The sequence below is a fragment of the Asterias rubens genome, chromosome 1 (genome assembly GCF_902459465.1).
Source record: "Asterias rubens chromosome 1, eAstRub1.3, whole genome shotgun sequence".
Taxonomy (NCBI): domain Eukaryota; kingdom Metazoa; phylum Echinodermata; class Asteroidea; order Forcipulatida; family Asteriidae; genus Asterias; species Asterias rubens.
This window is the reverse complement of record NC_047062.1, coordinates 6372020-6393872: the sequence shown is the minus strand read 5'-3', so window position 1 is coordinate 6393872 and position 21853 is coordinate 6372020. Positions and strand designations below refer to the sequence as shown.

General features: G+C 38.8%; 2 protein-coding genes and 1 pseudogene across 3 annotated transcripts; 1 reads left to right on the top strand and 2 right to left on the bottom strand.

Moving 5' to 3' along the window:
* The window catches only part of LOC117290392, a 12580-nt pseudogene extending 8361 nt beyond the window's left edge, over window positions 1–4219 (bottom strand).
* LOC117290383 lies at window positions 2058–3510 on the bottom strand. 2 transcript variants are annotated; one of them, XR_004519044.1, is made up of 3 exons: window positions 3268–3510; window positions 2472–2567; window positions 2058–2213 (listed from the first exon to the last, which is right to left on the bottom strand). XR_004519044.1 is itself a non-coding variant. In XM_033771755.1 (3 exons), the coding sequence occupies exons 1-3, from the start codon at window positions 2724–2726 to the stop codon at window positions 2073–2075; spliced, it is 318 nt and encodes a 105-aa protein (XP_033627646.1). In that variant the 5' UTR covers window positions 2727–2821; the 3' UTR covers window positions 2058–2072. The 2 variants fall into 2 exon arrangements, 1 of the variants encoding a protein (XP_033627646.1); XM_033771755.1 differs by lacking the exon at window positions 3268–3510 and adding an exon at window positions 2646–2821.
* Window positions 3456–21853, top strand: LOC117290376 (metabotropic glutamate receptor-like). The gene is made up of 6 exons (XM_033771743.1): window positions 3456–3479; window positions 12816–13756; window positions 14958–15947; window positions 19113–19481; window positions 20252–20362; window positions 20803–21853. Exons 2-6 carry the CDS (start codon window positions 13175–13177, stop codon window positions 21307–21309), a joined length of 2559 nt encoding a protein of 852 aa, XP_033627634.1. The 5' UTR covers window positions 3456–3479; window positions 12816–13174; the 3' UTR covers window positions 21310–21853.

Genomic DNA, 21853 nt, shown 5'->3' with positions numbered 1-21853 from the left:
TAGAATACGCTTGACGCGTTCTGGAACAAGATATTAAATCTATTACCCCGAAAAGGCTCAATAGGTAGGCGATTGAAGCCATTCTCTCTCAAAGATGGTCGCATAAAATCAAGGAAGGATCCATGGCAACCACTCTTTTCATCTCCTCCCTCAGCTACTGCCTTGCATGTTGTACGAATTAATCTTGTTGCTCCTGGCTCTGATTTCTTTCTAAAGAACTTGTCGTGAATTGGTGCCTCATCTTTGAATGTAGCTGCCTCTGCTTGATGTAATGCTGAGGATGCTGTTTCAGCAAGATGAACAAGTGCGTGCAAACCGCAAAAAAAATTGCAGAGTTTACCAACAGATCTGCGCTCCACATCTGACAAGGAATCATAGTTGTCCATTACTAGTGGCAGAATTTCCTTACGGTATTCTTCAAGTAATTCGTTAAATTTTTCTTGTGTAGCAGCCCTGTCAGACATAGTACAGGTTATTCTTAGTAGAATCTCCCTTGCAACATCACTGTTGCTGTCCATTGATCTATCTTTGATGTCGCGCAGTATCTGTTGAAAGGTGGCCAAAACATCTGAGCTTGCCTTTGATGCCATTTCCCTAAGCCCAAGAACATACAAACGGCCCTCCTCGTCAGCAGCGTGAAAGCCCTCAAATTTTTTTCCGAATTTGGAAGTTTCATCACTCAGAAGACCCAAGTGCGATGTCTTCAGCATCTCTGTGCCTAGCTGTTTTTGAGAAATGCAGAGTCTCATCACATTCCATTCTTTAATGGTAGATTTACTTGGCAAATCTGACGCCGCCTTTCCAACTAATTTTAGAACAGTTTCAATAACTACAGGTATCTGTCCGGTGGGTACATTGTGATCTAACAGTCGGCAGATACATTCCTTCATTGGTACAGAATAGCTCCCTCTGTCATCTTTGGTCGGCATGTCAAGTTGTACCATCTCTCTCAACCATTCGTTTTCCGCAAGTAGGTTGTTGGCTTCCTCCTCCTTCTCCTGTAGTTTAGTTTTGAAATCATCACACCTTGACTGAACTTGTTTTATTTTATTTTTTTTACGTTTAATCCTCTCTGTTAATCCAAGGTTTTTCTTCTGAAGATAGAAGATTTGGGATGATTTTCTCTTTATTTCTGTATCCTTACTGATGATTCTTTTCTTAAGATAGGTATTCTGATTCCTGAGAGACTGTGATGACTTCCCTTGAATATCAGTTTGTGTAGTCTTCTCTAGACAACGCAGAGCAGGTTGCGTGACTCGTTTTTCAGGGAAGGGAAACTCTTTGTCAAGGTATGTCGCAAGCTGTTCTCGCACAGATGGTCTTTTTATACCTTTTCTCAGTGTTTTCACTTTTACTTTCAGTGCATTGACTTGCTTTTGATATGCTGCTCTTGCTGCTTTTGGTTCAGTTTGATGGGAGTCAATGAGCAAATCAATTAACCGGGAATTCCCCAGCCTCCTTAAGTTACTTAAAACTTCTTCATTTTTCATTTTTCAACCTACACTTTTCCAATTCTGTGCGCAGAGAATCGATTTCTTCTTTCAGTTTTTCATTTTCTTTTTCAAGATGAAGCACATACTCTTTGAGATTTTCCTCATTAGATGTTTGTGTGCCCTTGAGAAGAAATATTATGAAATCATTTGTTGTAAGGACATGCAATTTAGAAACATACAGAACTGTCAAACATTTCGATCTTGACACATAATATAGAAAATTTAGAAAATGTAAACGTTATATTTCATCCGTTAAATGTCTTTGTCAAACAAGAAAGGACTGTGATATACTGCTCTCTAACAACTTTGTATATTTTTGTTTCAGGACAATCAAGTCATTGTGTTCTTTGCAGCAGTTCGTTTAAATTTTCCATCACAAAAAATGTTATTACCTTATCTGCCCAAGTAGTGTCAGTCAAAGGCACCTCTGTTACCACCAAGCTTGATTCCGTATCATCTGTCCACTTCATATATTTAACATGCGGCTATTGTGAAATGATAAAGATGAATAAAGTTCAAGAAGAAAATTTGAAATTAAAGCAGTTTTAATTACTTTCTATAAGAAAAAGCATAACAAGGTCAACAAGGAAGATAAAAAAAAATCACAACTACCTGAAACTCAGAAAAATGCTCGTGGGAGTGTGGAGAACTAGAAGATACAGGGTGCAGTTCCCCGATTTGCGGTGATGTGTGCGTGCTCACATCCAGGTCAGCTGGAACCTAAATAGGAGTAATACAATATTGTCACCATATGATGTAATCACCTTATCTGCTCAAGCTACAATCATCCTTGAATGTCACCTACCTGTGAACTCCTACCTTTCCACTGCCTTAGCTACTTGTATGACCACTTCATATATTGAAATGGTGATTAAGAAATGTTGGAGTGGATTCAAATATTTTTTGAATAAATGTCAATGAAATTATTGTGTATTAAAATGTCATGCATCAACAAGAACATTAACAAGTTAAGCTTACATCACTGTCGGAATCTGGAGGGTGTTCGTCTGCAACACTCGTGTTCGATGGCGGGGAATAGTACGTGCTCACATTTGAGTCGTCACTTTCGGGAATCTTAAGAAATAAAATACAATATTATCACATAGGTGAAAATAACCTTTGCTATTTCAAATCATAAGAATGTGTGCTTACATTGTACCAGCCTTTGTTTTCGTCAATATATGCTAGCCACATGGAGTCTTGCTCCTCATCTGATATATCTGACTCCGACATATCTGTATATCTGCATATTAATTGTACAAAAAAGGTAATTATTAATTGTACTTGATTTGTCAGGGCCCTTGAAAAAGTTCATCATAAACCATAGATGGGAAGTAAATTCATCCTCTTCTAGTCTAGAGAAAATAAATAAAACAAATTATAAGAAAAATTTAAGTTTGTTTTATTTATTATTGAATTAAATTTAAATGTTTATCATCAACAATGTCATTAAATGGTAAAGAAATTGTGGTATAAACAATGTAAACAAAAAGTATAGGCCTTACAACACATGCACTGTGTTGACTGTTGTCAACAAAGCCTGAATAAAATTCCACTCACAACTGCAACCATGTTTTTTTGCGTTTGCCATTAGACCTCCCCATTAAAATCGCCCATGCGCCCATTTTGCGCCTTCGTTAAAAAAAATAAAAAAATGTATCCTTTATTGGTGAATGTATAAGTGTTCAGAAAAACATAGTTTCATATAAGTTTCATCGACTCCTGATGTGTGTATTTTAGTTTTTTAAGTAAAAAACATGGTAGAAAACTGTACCTTTTTTGGCCTCTTGCAAACAGTCTTGTTAAGGAGTCACCACATTCGCGAAAGTTGGCATGTCACACATCAAACGAAAGAGCTTGCTTTCTTCTACAAAATGATGACATCATCTATGCAAATCCCCCTAAATCTCGCGAGATCTAGCCTAAAACGCGAGTTGGCATTAGGACCAGAAATCAAGATGGCCGCGCCCAAGAGTTGACGCGTCGGTAAGTCAGCGCTGATTAAGCGGGATTTTCTTGAAATAATTCATCTCATAAACCATACCCATTCGGACAAAAAATAACACAAATGAAAAGATCAATCTTTCATCTACTGAAATATTGTTTAAATTCCTACTTTTGATGAATGAAAAGGTCAACAAACGCTGATTATAAATTTTGTTTTTTACACGCTTACAGATATAAATCTGAAAACAGTCGTTTCACTGGCCTCCCTACCATGAGTAGTCAATGAGGAACTCTGCTATAATGATACAACTCTATGAAACTCGCTTTAAAATGCAGTAATGGCTATAACCCTTTCTCTATAACCACTCTTCCCAAATTTTAGGGAATTTGTACTATCCCCACACTTCCTTTTAGTGGAGTAACGATCATCGCAACTATTACGCGCCTGCGTCCTAATTGGGCCGTTATGGCTCTCTTTTAGCATCGATGTTTAAAAAAGAGAGCCATAACCGTGATTAAAACAACGTTGGCTAAAGTACAACTATAACTAACCTGAAAGTTATGGATGGTGCTCTTTCCCTGACAAATGTTTCTATATCGGTTTTATCAGGATTGAAGCATACCCAAGCCATTGTTTCACACGAAACAGAGTTAGGATGGTCAGTAGGCCTACACGCCAGTAGCCAGTGCTTGCCGTTAGAAACACTCGGAACAAATGAGTAAACAAAACTCTATTCAGCTCATTGTGAGGATGTAAAAATGCGTGCTCAAAATACTTAGGGAACTCCCACGCTAGCTTATGTATGTAAAGTTGCGTGCTCAAAGTACTTATTTAGGGATTTCCCCATAGTTCAGAGGCCACGCTAGCTTATAAGAACTTTACCCCTGTTTTGAGCAGATAATGCAGCACCCACTGTCTGTGTGCCTCACACAGTGCGTGCACTGACCTCGATCAGGTTGAACGCACACCGCATGCCTTGTACTGATAAACCAGAAATGGGGTATTCCATTATACATAATAGGGGATCAAACTGCTACTCACATAACAAGTGTCAATAAACAGACCAGTGTTTTCTTTGCTCCTTGCATCATGAAGGTTTATTCATCAAAAAGTGAGGATATCAATTATTTATAAGTGACAATATAGTTTGTAAAAGTACACAATAAATATAGACAGATATATTTGAAGACTAACAACTATAAACTGATACATATGCACAAAAATACACATGACTGTTTTATCAATAGTTTGAGTTAACATTCAAGTGTTATTGCTAGTGAAATATCAAATCTTTGGCAATATTTTAGCTGATTAAACTTTCATATTGTGAAAAAACTGTACATGAATATTACATAAAATAGCACCACTTCGAGTTTACCCCTGCTTAACTTAATACTGATAGTGTTTGGTGACTTGTAAAGGAAAGCCAAACTTGGATGGCAAGTAAAAACCATTATACTTTATTACTGACAAAACAAAACATGGAAACACTTTATAGTTGTAAATAGAGGCATATAAACTAAAACCTACTGGAATCTAAGAACTAGTTTTAAACAGAATAGAAATGGCAAAAAACAAGCTTCAATACTTGGCAAACATAATACAGTTGATGATGTCATGGTAAAGAAATAACATCATTTTCAAGAGCGTAATATATAACTTAACAAAATAAAGAAAACAACACATTTATCAACAATTATCTAATATCAACCGAGATGCACTGAATACATAAAAGTGATAAATTATTTCATTACATGGATGCCTTACAAAAGTAAGGTTCGCAAAACAACTAATATCTTTAGTTGTCAGGACTACCTTGCACAATCAAGGGACAAGTTAATCTGTTGTGGCCATCTTTTGTTTTACACAAAGAACATTTTACATTCCACTTAGGGGATCGACGGCACTTAGTTTCTAGTAGCCTCAGTCGCCCTTGTTTTTGCATTATTTGAGCTAGAGCACTCTTCCCAAAGTTTGTTGAACGAAAATACCATTTTGTTACAAAATCGTTCAGCTTTTCGAGTCCCTGTTGACAAAAAAAAGATGGGTTTCCATGGAATCGCATAACCTCCGGAAAATGATATGCAAGAACATGCATGTATGGGGTGACATCCTTTGCCAGACAGTACGGTACAAATTAACCCAGGACTTTGCAGACATTTCAAAAGCATCAATTTCTGTAGGCGTTAGGAATTTGTTTAAATCTCCAACTATCAATCTGAAGTTGCTCCACAGGGTCTGAATTTGGCTCAGTTTTGGATGATTGGGAATGATTTCATTTAAGTTCATGTTTGAGAGTAGTTTTCTATGTTCTGGGCCAGTAAATGTTCTGGCCTGGATTTTTGAGTCATTGACAACATACCTCCAATCAGTGATTCCCAGCTTGTTTATAAAAGATTGGAATCGCATCAAGTTAACACATGCTTCTAGTTTCAGTTTTGGATTGAGTTTGATGATGTTATCACATTGTTGAAGGTAGAAAGTGAGTTGATAGACAAGTTGATCCATTATTCTTAAGAAGAGATGAAGGGTATCAGGGACAACTCTAAAAATTGGGACAGATTATATATTGGTTCCGAGTTGCAGTTAAATTTCTGTTTGTTGTTTTTAGTTTTTTTTTTTAACAATTGATTATTTCATCAACAGTCCTGGCCCCTTTACTTGTGTCGACCATGGACCACACTTTTGTCATGTCTGCACGATCACCCTTTGGACATTTACACCAGAGACAAGAGAATGTAGATGCGAAACCACCTATGCCTGTGACTTGGTTGAGGAATTTTAAGTCCCCCCAATGTATTTTTCCACCAAAATTTCATTTTCTCCGACAGAAACAGATTCGAGGGAATTAAATTCCTCAATTAATACTCGGAGTGCTTTCTGTATACATTCTCCTGTCTCTGGGCATTGGACTACAGCAAGCAGGTAATTCCCACGTTCAGATGTACAATGAACATCACCTATAATAGTGTAGCTGACATTGATCAGGTGTTTTTTAGTACCAGCCCTAGTGCCATCTCCACTTAACTTTATTTGAACCTTTCCATCTTCCAAAATATCACAAAACGACTGTTTACCTAAAGTCCGAATAAGGTGAGTCTCTAATGATACATAAACGCCCTCGTATTCTCCGTCCAATGTTTGTATTTCGAAAGATGCATTAAATTCGTGTCGCCTTTTCTTGATTTGACATGATCTTGGAAGTGAGTGATTATGTTGTGCTATTTCATGGTACCCCTTATCTGTCACATTGAATGAATCATTGATAAAAATCATTTCATCTATATCATCTTGACAGACTTGGGGACCACCAGTACATGGGTTTTGTTCATCATTGAGAATAACATTAACAATGTCACCATCCGCATCTTTAAATTGGATCTAATCCAATGTTGCTCAATTGTCCAAACGTGTCTTTTACTGTGTTAACTGTCTGGGTCTTATGTCGACGTTTCTGCCAGAAACTGTAATTAGTTTTCCCCTTGTTTTTACCCCGCTGTCCTCTCTGACGTTTATTTGGTACTGATAGTCTATTTAATTGTCTTTGCATTTCCTGTTTATCAGTGTTACATTCCAAAAGTTCGTTGTTCAATTTATCCAGATCATCTTCAATTTTCCTCCTTTTAACCTGTTCAGTGATGAGTGCTTGCTTCTACCATCGTTTAAGAAGTTTTGATCGCATACTCGAACCTTTTGCACCTCCCCACGCTGTGAAAAGTCTCTTTAATTTAGATGTGAAAAAATCAATTGAACTTAGATCACATTTTTCCAGAGGTACATGATGTCTTCTAAGTATAGTCTGTAAAACAGTCATGCTGCTTGTATGTGTAACAGTGCCACCATGTTCTTTGATCAAATAAAACAGGAAAACATTTGTAACATCGAACTCTGCAATATGAGGAAATTGATCAGGAGCTGCATAAAGTGGACGAGATATTGACAGTACTGCCAGACTCAAGAGGACAAAGACTCCCCAAAAACACATCTTGTATATATGTATATGTAAAGAAACTTGAGATGGAAGTTGGTTCTATGGCAAAATGGCTATTGGGGTTAAAACTATCACATGTCATGAAAAAAAATGATGAAAGATTGTTATCCAAACGTGGAAATTACCAGCTGCTGTGTCCCTCATAAAAAGTACACTAAACCATAATATTGCAAGTTTGGGAAAAACACAATATTAAATCAAGGAAAATAGCACAAAATTAAACAACTTGCGATTGAAGTTCTATAGCAAAATGGCTATTGAGGTTAAAACTATCACATTCAAAAGAACAGTGAAAGATTATTACACAAACGTGGAAATTATCAGCTGCTGTGTCCCTCATAAAAAGTACACTAAACCATAATATTGCAAGTACAGGGAAAACACAAAGATAATCAAGGAAAATCGACTTACTTTTACCTTACAAACAAGGCAAAATCATATTTGTTTCCCATTCCACGGGCAAACTTCAAATTAAAAACAAAGCCCCTGTGAATAAGTTGAAGGGCACCTTCCGGTGAATACTGCTCCAGAGGCCTCCTGCTCTTGAGGCGATAGGTGACCGTTCCTGGCGTCACAAAAGCGAAGTCTCCCTGGCTGTTAAAAACTCGCCAGTTCCACCCTCTTCCTAAAACACCATCAAACGATGAGATGGATTCTAAAGAGAAAAGATTATTAATCTTTTTCCCAATAGTGGCAAAAATGGTGAAAAAATCTCTGGGAACTGGAATCTCTATGTTGACAATCGAATCCACCTTTCGCTGACCATGGAGCGACTCCTTAATGTTTGTTTTTAGTTGCTGTATGAGGACTGCTTCAATTTCTGAAGTATTTACTATGAAGCACTGGGGAATGTCAATGATGTCATCAACCTCACGCCACTCGTCAAACTTCGGGGAATTCCACTCCTTGTCAAGATAATGAACTTTTACATAAGAAAGGCCATCTACTGTCTTTGAATCTATGATGACAAGTTCAAAAAGTTTGCTTGCTGCCCAAGTCTTCTGCCTATGCTGGCAAACTTTAGGCTCGTCACCTCCGGAGTTTAGCTTCTTGTAGTCAATTTGGATAACTTTCCGTATGGCGCCACCACTTTTTCACTCATTTTTACAAAAAGGGATATCTCATTGAGGTAAATTAGATACTATATTATTTCATATCGAGTGAAAAAGTGGTGGCGCCATACGGAAACTTTTCCGTCAATTTCTCTGCGAGACCTCCCACTTCTTCGCACAGAAACATCAGCCATTAGTCCTGGAAAAAAATAATGAGTAAACAAAAAGTTAAATGAGTGAATTTGTTTTATGTAGGACACTTTTCATTACATGTGCACGTACAAGAAGCACGTACAAGAAGAATAAATGATAATAAAATAAACAAATCACGAACAGTAATTTATAAAATTAGCAAGTTGTTTTTCAGTCAGCTAAGTATACCTGTACTTACCATTAGTAATAAATAGCCACACACATTTCTAATAAAAACCTAGCTAGAAGCTAGGCCCTATATATATATTTAAAAATTTCAGCCATGATTTTAGAAAAATTTCTCTCAATACAAAATTTTGCCTTGATTAACGACCCTTTTTAAGTGCTATTTAGTAATACTTATGGCAAACTCTTTTTTAGTAGCTGAACATAAACTGAGGCTTATTTATTATAAAGCAACAACCATCATTCAATTCTTTCAAATCAATAAAAACCCAATCATGAATGAAATTTAAATTGCTCTGATTACATTTTATTCCCTACATCTTGCAAAGTTCATATCAATACAAAAAACAACAATACAAACACGTATTTTATGTAGATCAACAACTTGTAAAAAATACTGATTCTTACCATGTTTGTGCAACGATGTGCCCCAATCGTGTATCCACCACCAACAACCAGACCCTACAGTCGAAACACCCCCGCAAACACAATGCTCCGATCCAGCTACAATCGTCCGATAAAAACACCTTCAAAATACCTCCAACCGATACTTTTTGGGTTGTTATAATGACACATGTACCCAAAGGTTTGCTAATTTCAAAAGTAATGCTTTAGGTAAAAAGAATATAACCTTAAAATTGTGAAAAAGCTTCGCAGACAACGAGTTCTACATCGGAATCTGGACGACAGCGTTTCTTGTGTTTCGCGCGGTTTGGAGGCAGTCTGGTGTGCTGTCACACATACCGTGTGTGACACGGATCGTAGTCCAGACTATCAAAAAAGAAAGGTCACGGACCCCAAGAACGAGTTCTGTGATTTGACACAAAAAGTGCCCCTCTATCCATTCCCCCAATCAAAATACATGTTACATGGTTGGAAAGCTTGGTTTATCTAGTTTAATAAACAGTGCGACTTCTGTTTCTGCGAATTTGCTTGCGAGTTTGCCATTCAATTTAGTGGGACGACCCCCTGGAAAAATGGCAAAAAGTGGCGTGACCTCCATTGAAACGTGATAATTTCAGAAGAAAATGACTTTTTTAAACGAAAAAGTGCCCCTCTTTGTCCTCTCATTTTTGATTTGAGAGTATACTTTTTAGAAAGAGGAATATATGTTCTTTAAAATGCCGGGCGACTTTGTACGTTTTACTAATTTACTTTCTTGAACGAGAGGGAAAAGCCCCCCGAGTGCGTGAATTTGAAGGGAATTTCCCGTGTTAAACGGATCGCGGTGAAAGGCGTTGAGCAGATGCACACTAGTTCTTCAGTACAAATACTGTTGTTGTGATACACAAAACAATTATTGTTGTTGTGGCTAAGTTTTCTGAAAGTGAATCCAAAATTAGCACCCACTTCAAAAATACACTGTACAAGTTTTTGAAAATTATACAAAAAATACTGCAGAGCTGTTTGTATTGTACAATAGAGATCACATCTCACACTTATAATACTAATATGCTTCTATCGAATAATCTTTAATTCATCCAGCCTAGACATAATACATAATACATGTATTTATATGGCACACTACATGTATGTACAAAAAACACAGCGCCTCACAATCAACAACTTAAAGGCAGTGGACACTTTTTGTAATAACTCAATTTTTAGCATAAAACCTTACTTGGTAACGAGTAATGGGGAGAGTTTGGTGGTATAAAACATTGTGAGAAACGGCTCCCTCTGAAGTGGAATAGTTTTCGAGAAAGAAGTAATTTTCCACGAATTTGATTTCGAGACCTCAGATTTAGAATTTTAGGTCTCGGAATCAAGCATCTGAAAGCACACAACTTCGTGTGACAAGGTGTTTTTTTCTTTCATAGTTATCTCGCAACTCCGACGACCAATCGAGCTCAAATTTTCACAGGTTTGTTATTGTATGCATATGTTGAGATACAGCAACTGTGAAGGCTAGTCTTTGACAATTACCAATAGTGTCCACGGCCTTTAATTAAATACAAAGGACTTATTTAAATACAAAGAAAATGAAAAGTTCCCTAAATGAAAACCAACATACCATAAGGTGGGAGATAATGCGAGTTAGTTGGTGCTTGAATGTTGCAGTAGCTGCCGCTTCCCTATTAAACCTTTTTCATGGTGCAACCATCTTGAACTTCTTCCATTGATAGCAATGTAATACCAAACCGAGGCTGGAAGAACAAAATAGTCTGGTTCCCATTCGCAAAATGGTTATTAGCATTCATTGTTGTTATTCGATACGAGGAACATGACCAATATGGTTCCCATTCGCAAAATGATTATTAGCATTCATTGTTGTTATTCGATACGAGGAACAAGACCAATATGGAGGCAGCATGATACAGCTGGTCTACAGCTAACGGCAGATTGTTCCACAATAGGGGCAATATCAAACTATAAACTGTCCATATGCAGCATTCATATTTAGTTTAGTAAAGCGTGATGCCGTATGAACGTACTCATATGAACACCAGCAGAACCTGGTACGCATGCTTGAAACGATGAAGAGAGGAAAGACAGGGAATTTAGGTGATAAGATAAGGAGATGAAAATGCAATATTGTGTCATCATATTTTTCATCTTTCCCCGTTTGTTTCTCTCTAATTTTTAAAATGTTATTTATTTTGTTGAAGAGACATAAATTTCTTTTTAAAAAAATGAAATGGAAAAATCATTGTTTTATTCAGTTGAAAGCGTTGTGATCAGTGACTTTTGTTCCATACGGGAACATTTTGATAGCTGTGTCCGTACACGATAACTTAGACTTATCGTATACGTACACGATAAGAGAGATTGGTTTTATTCATGTGATGGTAATACACTTCCGTGCTACGATCGTAAACTGTGTGAATTGGTTTGTTTTGACGTCAAGAGAGGTCGCTGTTTTTACCGATCACCAGTTTAGAAGAGTGAGAAGAGCCTACTTTCCATCACTTACCAACTGATAACCCGAACACATGGGGGAACCTGCGAGTTTGATATGCAGGGCCCAATTTCATAGAGCTGCTAAGCACAAAAATTTGCTAAGCATTGAAATTTCTTCCTCGATAAAAACAGGATTATCAACAAAATTTTCAATTTTTCAATATTGATTGCTACTGGTATTCAGCTGTTGTTCGCTTATCCTGAAAATCACGCAGAAATTTGGTTGGTAATCCTGTTTTTATCGAGGAAGAAATTTGATGCCAAGCAAATTTGTGTGCTTAGCAGCGCTATGAAATTGGGCCCGGGCAACATGTTGTTATCATTTTGATTTTTGTGTGTGTGTATAGTTCCCGCTCTTTCGCATGCAGGCCTTTGGATTATTTCAAGGTGTACATTTCATTTGCGTGGACACTCAAGTTTAGGCGGCAATTATTTTAGACATTATGCAAGCGTGAAGCCATGCACTGTATAAAGCAGATGTACGGCAATTATTGCGATCCTGTTCAAACACCTTGGTTGGCACAAATATGTTTCATTACGTATTGTTTAAAGGGAATGTACACGTTTGGTAATTGTCAAAGGCCAGTCTTCTCACTTGGTGTATCCCAACATAAGCATAAAATGACAAGCCTGTGAAAATTTGAGCTAAATTGGTCATCGAAGTTGGGAGAAAATGATAAAAGAAAAAAACACCCTGGTTTGACGAATTTGTGTGCTTTCAGACAGGAATAAAAGACTTCTGGCTTGAAGTCTTTTACTATCTTAGTGAGAAATTACCTCTTTCTCAAAATCTTTGCTACTTCAGAGGGAGCCGTTTCTCACAATGTTTTATACTATCAACAGCTCTCCAATGCTCGTTACCAAGTCAGTTTTTAAGTTAATATTTGTTTTGAGTAATTACCAAACGTGTACCTTCCCTTTAAGATATTGGAAACCCTTTTCCTCATGAAATTGATTTGTATGTTTTAGTAAACAAATGATGACAGGAGGTATATTGATGGCATTTTTTAATTGGATGAAAAATGAAAAATTATTGTATTTTTTGTTTACAGTGAATTCATAAAAACTCACACTGGTGACGTCACTGAAAAAAGGGGGTCCACTATCACGTACGCCACAGTTGTTTGCCGACTACATTATCCCAATACATGCATAATTTATTCATAACGTCATCGGTGTACGAACATTCTGCACCCCTTCTGTGAGAATGGAACTCGCCAAGTCGTTCAGGTTTCAATCTTCGTGGTGATGATTTTGCAAGCATTGCTCTACCGGATGGTGTACGCTGTGGGCTCTACACCTTCCAAACACACGATGTCGTCGCTATACACACGTTCTAGTCAACTTTAAACAAATCACAAATGAAAGCTTCGTTCTCACTCCCTCTCTAAAGTCTTACATATACAGCTTAATGGCTAACATCAACAATACTTTTAAAAGCAAAAACATGTGTGTACATTCACTTCAAACTCTTGTTATGGTCTTGCTTGTATCAAGATGTGTGTGTCTTAACCGAGTCTGTGTGTCTTACTCCAAGACGGGGGACGTCATCTTAGGCGGGTTGTTTCCAATCCACTACGTTGCCGGTCCGGGTCAATGTACGGACAAACAATCACGCTGGGGCACCTCCCTCTCCGAGGCAATGATCTTCGCCGTGGAGCAGATCAACAGCCGGGATGACATCCTTCCTAGCATCACGCTTGGGTATGACATCCGTGATGACTGCCGCTCGGAGGATGTTGCCTTGTGGCATGCACTGTCCCTCGTGAACGGCCTCAACCCAGCCGAGACGTCGGGTCTCTGTCTCCCCGACGCTACGGCCAAAGTTCTCGGTATCGTCGGCACGGCGCACTCGACGACCAGCGTTGTGGTAGCGAAGGCGGCGGCTATGTACAATGTACCCGTGGTATCCTACGGTGCCGCTGCAGATGAGCTGGGGGACAGTCAACGCTTCCCGTTTTTCCTCCGGACCATTCCTCAAAATAGCCTCCAGGTAATTTTCACACTTATTTCAAATTGTAAAAAGGCCAGGGAAAACAATCCGTGCGTTTTGCTTGGAGTGGCGTAGCGATAGGTTTTTTTTTTTTGGGGGGGGGGGGACACACACCACCGTCACCAATCGAGACGCGCTCCATGTTCGTATTGAGGAAAAGGTACGTACTTAAAAAAAAAAAAAAAAGAAAAAAAAAAAAAAAGGTAAACACCTTATCCACCTGCTCCAAACGACGATACACACTACGGTTATTGCTATCTTGAACTCTGGGTAAGGGCAATCGAAAAATGATTGCACTGTAGAGAACTGAGTTGTCACAAGTAATGTATGGTTGACACATTTAGTTCAAGGTACGACATTTTCTGTCTAAATGTAATCGTAAAGTCTAATCATAATTGTATTATACAAAGGACTCCAGTAAGTATGTGTCGATTGATTTTGGGTACGCAATCGCTCTTCCTTACGGAAGCGTATTGCCGCCATATGAATACAAGAAAATCTCTCTTATCGTGTACGTACACGATAACTTAAATTGTACCCACACGATATGTTTAGAATTATCGTGTACGTACACGATAAGAGAGAGATTTAATTTTGTTGGGAATAATGATAATCGTTTTTTTTTTAAAATATAGAGCTTCAAAGGACACGTTGCCTTGGATCGGGCGAATCGGTCTAAAAGCGCTTGAAACCGTTTGTTATGAAATGCATAATGGTACGATATATAATTTTAAAGTAGAATATAATGTATACTAATTTTGGTTTTTACCCATATACCGATGTGTGTTAGCAAAAAATATCACAGACATGTAACTCGGGTGGGATTCGATTCTACTACTCTGCACTTAATTTAACATCTATTAATTATAGAGTATAATGATCACTGCAAACATTTATCGAAATTGGACGGTTTACCCTTTACGTCGCGAACACGGTCGGCCATTTTATGGAGTCAAAATCTTAACTCCACAAAATGGCCGACCGTGTTTGTTTGCGACTCAACATGAAAACCGTGCTATTTCGAGGCGTTGCAGCGACGACGAAAACGATAAACGATCACATTAACAATGCAATACCTCGATTGGTTGAATAAGCGTGTGCGTATTATGCGACAATCATCAGAATGTGCTTATTATTGTGACGGCAATACACTTCCGGTCCTCCAAAATTTTACTCTGCACTTTTCTTCTTTTCTTGACAGATTCAGACCATGATTGATATAATCGATACCTTTGGATGGGTTTACGTCTCCTTATTACACGGGACCGAATCGGAATACCTTCATGGGGCACTAAGGTTCCAGGAGATAGCACCGTATCACGGTATCTGCGTAGCTTACTCCGCTGCCATCAGATCTAATGCAGGAGACGAAGAAATCCTCGAAGTGGTCTCAAAACTTGACCGGTATCCAAAGGCGAAAGTAGTGGTCGTCATCGGTGAGAAGTTCACCGGTAAAAATGTCATGCAGGCCGCTCAGACCGCTGGAATGGTTGGAAAGTACCAGTGGATAGGTGGGTTCTCATGGGGTTACTTGATGGCAGAGGAGGGTCTTGGAGATATATCAGACGGTGCTATCTTCGTCAGGAGTTACAGTGTGGAAACTGACGGCTATCAAGAGTATGTGAAATCGAAGGTGCTCACGGAGCCTCATGTTTCACCGTGGTATCAGGATTTAGCAGCGGCGTGGATGGAAACTAACAACTGCACGGATATTGAGGTATGTCCGGTCCCTCTGTCAAGCTCAGCAGGCCCCGTCAAAGATGCTGTCGATGCTCTGGGTTTTGCCCTCCACGAATTGATGAAAGAAAAATGCCCGAATATAAGCCACTGCCCGATTGGGGAGATCACAATGGACACCGAAAGTTACTTGAACAAGCTATTCAATGTGAACTTCACAGGAGTTGACAATGAGCAGATTCGATTCGATAGTTCCGGTAACGCCGGAGGAAAGTTCATCATCACTAACCTCCGAGAAGGCAGCGGGGAGCAGAGAGTCGGGTTATGGGTCTCTTCCTTCGAGTCAGTGGGCGAGCGGCTCACCCTCAAGCCAGACCTGATCCGGTTTGTCAATAAGAGCTGGAGTAAGCCGTTGTCTATATGCACTGAGGAATGTGAGGTTGGGTATATTATTGTGCCTTTGGAAGAGAAATGCTGTTACGGTTGTGACGAATGTCATCCTGATCAAATCGTGGTAAGTTTTGTAGTTTATTGATTCCAAGACTATGGTGTTCTATAAAAACAGGACACTTACTTTTTTTCACGCGGCGCTTTTTTGTATACAAATGTCGATGCCCCCTAAAAAGTTAATCGACACAAAAAAGAACGCCGCACAAAGTAATCAAAGTCGCCCCCAACAAATGCCGCGTGGAAAAAAAGTAAGTGATATTAATAGAACACCACCAGACTCAATTCAATGCAACATTTTTTTATTTCCTACGCTCATCAAATTGTAATCGAAAATACAATATCATTATATAAGGTGAATTCAAGAAAATATGGCTGTTTACAGTATACCAAGGGTTGTATAGAGCAACCTTTAAAAACAATCAGCAAGGACAGGAGACGAAACACTAAGGACAGAGACAAAAGGAAAAATGCCAATGTAATTATTGTAAACAAAATTCAATGTCAAAACAGACGGCAAGAGGTAATTGAAACAAATTATTGAAGAAAGACTGGGAGATGAGTGTTGCTTTAAGGGGAGAAAGCTAGGTTACACATTAATTAGAGCGAAGCGCGTTTTGTAACAAATTGAGACAATGACGAAACGGGGCTTCAACAAAGGCAGATAAGGGAGAGTGAAAGTGGCGGTCTCAATTCATTTACTCAAAGGAGGCAGCTTTTTGGAGAACAGAAATTGAAAGTGATCTAAAAAATATCCACTTAAATTTCAAAACAGATTAACAGAAAACCATGGTCGGCATTGTCAAATGCTAACTTTAAAGCCAAAAGCTATATTTTGGTCGGTGCTACATTTAGGTACCATATTCGGGTATATTTCAGTCTACGTTCAAGTACAAGTTTACGGCTACGTTTAGGGCGGGCCAAATTTAGGTACCAGATCTGGGTTACAACTAGGTCATGGCTAGTTTTAATTTGTGGCTACATTTCATTTTAATATGTACAATTTGGGGCTACATTTTGGTATTGTCGAGCTACATTGAGGTAGGTACAAGTTCGAGGCTACGTTTAGGTCTGGCTACTTTGGGGGCTTGGGCTACATTTGGAGCCACACACTTGTAGTTTTGGTTTAAGGTGGTCAAAACTGCACGGCTTTATACAACCTGCAATCGAGGTTATATTCATAAATCTCGTTTCACGTGCGCTTAACAAGTGTGAAACGTGTTAAATTGGCGACTGTCCGGTTGCTCGTCGACTGACAATCACTGATTTTATTTACTTTTCTACACTGTGCCCTCGGGTATAACACCTTGTGTCTTTATTAAGTTATTCATCGAGATGCATGTCTGATAAACAAATTATAGCGAGTTTTGTTGTCTTGGAACACTGTGGGAAATATTTATGATGTTTTACTCTGTTTGTTCTTACACTTTGGGAAAAATAGAATTACCGGTTACAAAATGCCAATCAACCAAAAGGACCTATGGTATAAATGCAAAACAAAAAATGCTAAATGGTCTCACGATTTGTGGTTGCAAGGGTATAAACTCAACACATCAAGTCAGAAAAGGTGTTCTGGTATACATAGAGACTTTAACTCAGAGGAACAAAGGTCCCCAAAGCGATCTTCTTTGTTAGTCTGGTTCTCACAATGGCATTCTCAGAAGGAAACAGTAGAGCAACCCACAACTCTTTGTGCATAAGTATGTCTTAGTTCGTTGCTTTTTTGTTTTACTACACTCTATTACTCAGTTTTATTTCCCTCCGACAGCTTGTTTCACTTTAATGCTTGTATGTATCTGTTGTGTTTTCATTTAACTTTTGAGGTGATTTCATTAAATTTTGTCGGCAACTAAGTTTTTATTTGTACCTTTACACAAGTACCCGCCTTATTTTCAATTCTCTGGCGGATAGCCCCTTGCCTCGATAACTTCGTGGGCTCTTAAACTGGACATAGTGCGTCAATTTCGCGGTACTGCCAACAAGTGAACAATTTTGAATGAAATGGAAATTCGATTTGTCAAACTTAATCAATACTAAACGGTCATGTCAATTACCGTTCCCTCGCCCAACCCGATTCATGAAGTGGAAAATAATCGAATTTTCTACTTTTCTTTCATTAATAATCATACTGGACAACCTTGGAAGGACTAGCCTGTATTCGGTACAATTTTCCTGATAACATGGTTGGTGAATATTAATTAGAACGAACTTAAATGTATCATCAATTCAGCATACCCTCTCTACGCATAAACTGCATAATCGGTCTTGTTCTTTGCTCGTTTGTTCGTTTTTTGTTGTTGGATAAATTATTTGTTTGTTTGTTTTCTGGGATTGTTTGTCTGTTTGTTTTTTATGTTTTTTTTGTGGGGGGGGTTCTTCTTTTTTGCGATCATGTATCGTCATTATAGACTTCGTGCGTGATTTATTTAATATTACAGTCGGAAAAGGGATAGCGCAAAAAAAAAATGTAAATCCAGGCTTTTAGCGATTCTCTGTAACTCTAATAATAATATGACCTTTCCTCAGCCTCGAGGCTTCTCTGCCTTTCACATTACCCTGGCAAGAAAATGGAGCCCGTCTTTTATATCAAATAGCAAACTCAATCAATGCATGCTTCAAGGCTAATAAATGCCGGTTTCAATTCGAACTTTCTAATTGCAGCAGATTCCTTATTTCGGCAGTTCAATGTTGTCTGATAAAATTTCTTTTACGAAACTACGATTGTAAGGATCTTTAAATAGCATCAATTTTTCTCGATTCCCCTCGAGATTAATTCTAATACAGTTTAATTTTAATCGAGATTAACTCGATATTTAACTCAATTATTTACAAACGTCGGCAAGATAAATTTAGTATACAAATACACTATCAGGCCTTTGTAAACTAATTGCGTTTATGGCGTAGGGACATCTATTCATGTTATATTAAAAGTAACTCTACTGAAAATAGTAGTCGTCGTATGAAAGCAATCCCAATTTATGTGACTTTGTTTCGTACTTTGCATCAAGTGTTGTCTAACCACGGTCTAACATAAAGTTTGAAGTAGAAAACAAAGAGCAGAGAGAAAACTATTGCGTTCTTTTATCGACAAGTTCCAGGTTTTCTTTACCACACAACGTAAGCCCTTTGTATTTCGAAATTCACCTGCGCAAAAACAGTCAAAAGTAAAAAACAAAATACTTTTAAAGAATTTTAATGTGTTGGTAAATCCGGATTTTCTCTTTATATTTAGGTGTTAAACGGCACCAAATGTGAACAATGTAACAGGATAGAATGGCCGGATAACACACGTTCCGTTTGTCGACCCATCATCCCTTCCCCAATCGTTTGGAGTGGCTCTATTGTCATAGTCATTCTCACCATGTCTGGCCTGGGTGTTGTTCTCTCAGCATGCACCATCACTGGCCTCCTAGTGTACAACAATCACCCGCTGATTAAAGCGAGTAGTCGAGAGCTGTCCAGCATCAATGTGGCTAGTTTGACCTTGACGTTTTCTTCGTGCCTGGTGCTGCTTGCTGAGCCCACGAAAGTCTCCTGTATCTTGGCTGAGATGATGCTTGCCTTGTGTACTACGCTCATCTATGCCCCTACTCTGTTGAAGGTAATAAACAAAACACTAGATCGTTTTCTTTCTTCTCTCAACCATGTGAGCTTGTAAAGCGAAGAATGCCTATAGCGTATAAGCACACACCCAAGTTTTGATGGTTGGAAGTAAGAACCAGAACCAAAACCAAAACATGACGCCAATTGGTACCAGTCTGATCAATGATGTTGAATACAAATCCCGTCAAATCTCACACAGTCTCGCCGAGTCATGGTTTTAAGGACATCAGTTGCACGAGGTTTTATTTTCCTGGGGGACGCAGTGGTGAAAGCAAATTACACACACTCCATGAAGAAACTGTCGTTGTCAATACATTAAATTTATTATAAACAGGTTAAATATCTTCCTACTGACACCCCGCGAACAATATTACAAAATTGGTTATCGCCAACAATCAGCAAGAGGGCTCAGTTGGTAGAGCACCGGCACATTACTTTGGCGATCGCAGATTCAGCCAAGCTCTATTAAATGTTTCGCTTTTCAACCAAATCATAGGGTGCGTTCGATTAGCTTCCCTGGGTCGACCCTGCGGTGCTCACTCGGATAAGCCCCCAACAAGAGCTAGTCGAACGAACACACTCACAATCTCGCGGGTCACTCCCAAGTGACCCACTCTACAAGCAGGGCACTGGGAGCTGACCCGGGTGAGCCCCTGGAATGGCGTCAAAGCTATTCGAACGTACCGGGGCAGACCGGGGTCGACCCAGGGAAGCTAAACAAACGCACCCATTTAAAAATACATTCAATTGAATGTCTTTTCGACACAGGTGAACCGCATCTTTCGAATCTTTACAAAGGCCCGCAAATCCACCCAAAGGCCGAAGTTCACTGGTCCCAAACATCAAGTCATTGCCTGTCTTGTTTTCATATCTGTTCAGGTAAGTACCAAACTGATGACATTATAATCAACAAGTTTGAAGCCATAAAATGTTTTTTTTTTTTAATTACGTGTTTTCTTTGACACAACACTTTGAAACAACACAGCAAAGAATGTAAGACTCATCCGCTTTACTGTTCCTCAACATATACTTGACTCTCAGATATAGAGTACAGTCTCATTTAAATGTACCCGCAACATGTTTAGGCTGTAAAAAAACTACGAGCGCATTAATTGCGTTGGTGGCGCTCCATACTCGAGAGCTTGTAACGGCACCAAAGAGCTTACATCGGAATGTCATATAACGAGGACTCGCAATGTATTGTTAATAATTTTATGACAGTAGGGCATTTCGCCAATAAAATAAAACCCAAAGTTCTTCTCAACAACTACTTTTATTAGTTAAAAACTTGTTTACTAACAATTTATTTCGCTATTCAGGTTATGTTGTCCATATTGTCGGCTATCTTGTCACCGTCCGCCCCAGTGGAGTTGATATTCCAAACGGACGACCGTCGCATTGAACTGTACTGCTCATACGGTGCTTGTTTCATCGTGTCTTGCGTCTACAACCTCCTTCTCGTATTAGCATGCTGTATCTACGCCTTCAAAGCTCGTAAAGTTCCCAGTAACTTCAACGAATCCAAGTTCATCGCCATCAGCGTGTACTCCACGCTGGTATTATACATTGCCGCCGTGCCTGTCTACGTCACTGCCGCGCATGCGCTGCAGAAGGTTGCCACTCTATGCTTTGCGATCATACTGAATGCGTATATTACGCTGGTGTGTCAATACCTGCCTAAGCTTTATGCAGTAAAGTATATGGACCAGCAGGACGACATGAGTACCAGAGACTGGCATGGTACCTTTACACTCAAAGGGACCAACCAAGTCGGCCCGTCAACGTCAGGAACAACTGCCGTTATTTCGACTGCCACAGGAAAATGAATAACTTTATTACAAATTATGTGTACCATCATCTGATGGTTTGTATAATTCATAATCTGAGACATAGGCTAGCCTTGTTAAAAACACCGCGTAATTATGTTCGGCTTTTGTGTCAACAATAATTAAATTCAATACTGCACTCGTTATTGGTTTATATTCACAAAATACGGAAATAGTTTAAATTACATAGAGGGAGTAGTGTCCAGTCAGAGACCAACAGCAAAGAGCAATGACCTAGACTGAGACATGAGAGCGTGGGGGTTGGCTTTATAATGGTCCGATAGCAATACAAACATGACGTCATAGCCAAAATGTGCAAACCGTTGCATGAAGAAAACAACAAAGAAAACTTAAAAAAACAAACACTCAATTTATCTAAATCTGAAGCCCTAGGCCTGACTGTGAATTCAGAGTTTTTTTTTATCATTATTCAATGTTTTAATGAGTAACGTTGTCAAACCCATTCTCACCAGTATTCGCTATCCGCTTAATGCAGTCAGTGCCCGATTTCATAAAGCTGTTCACCGGTGTGGCAGTTTCAGTC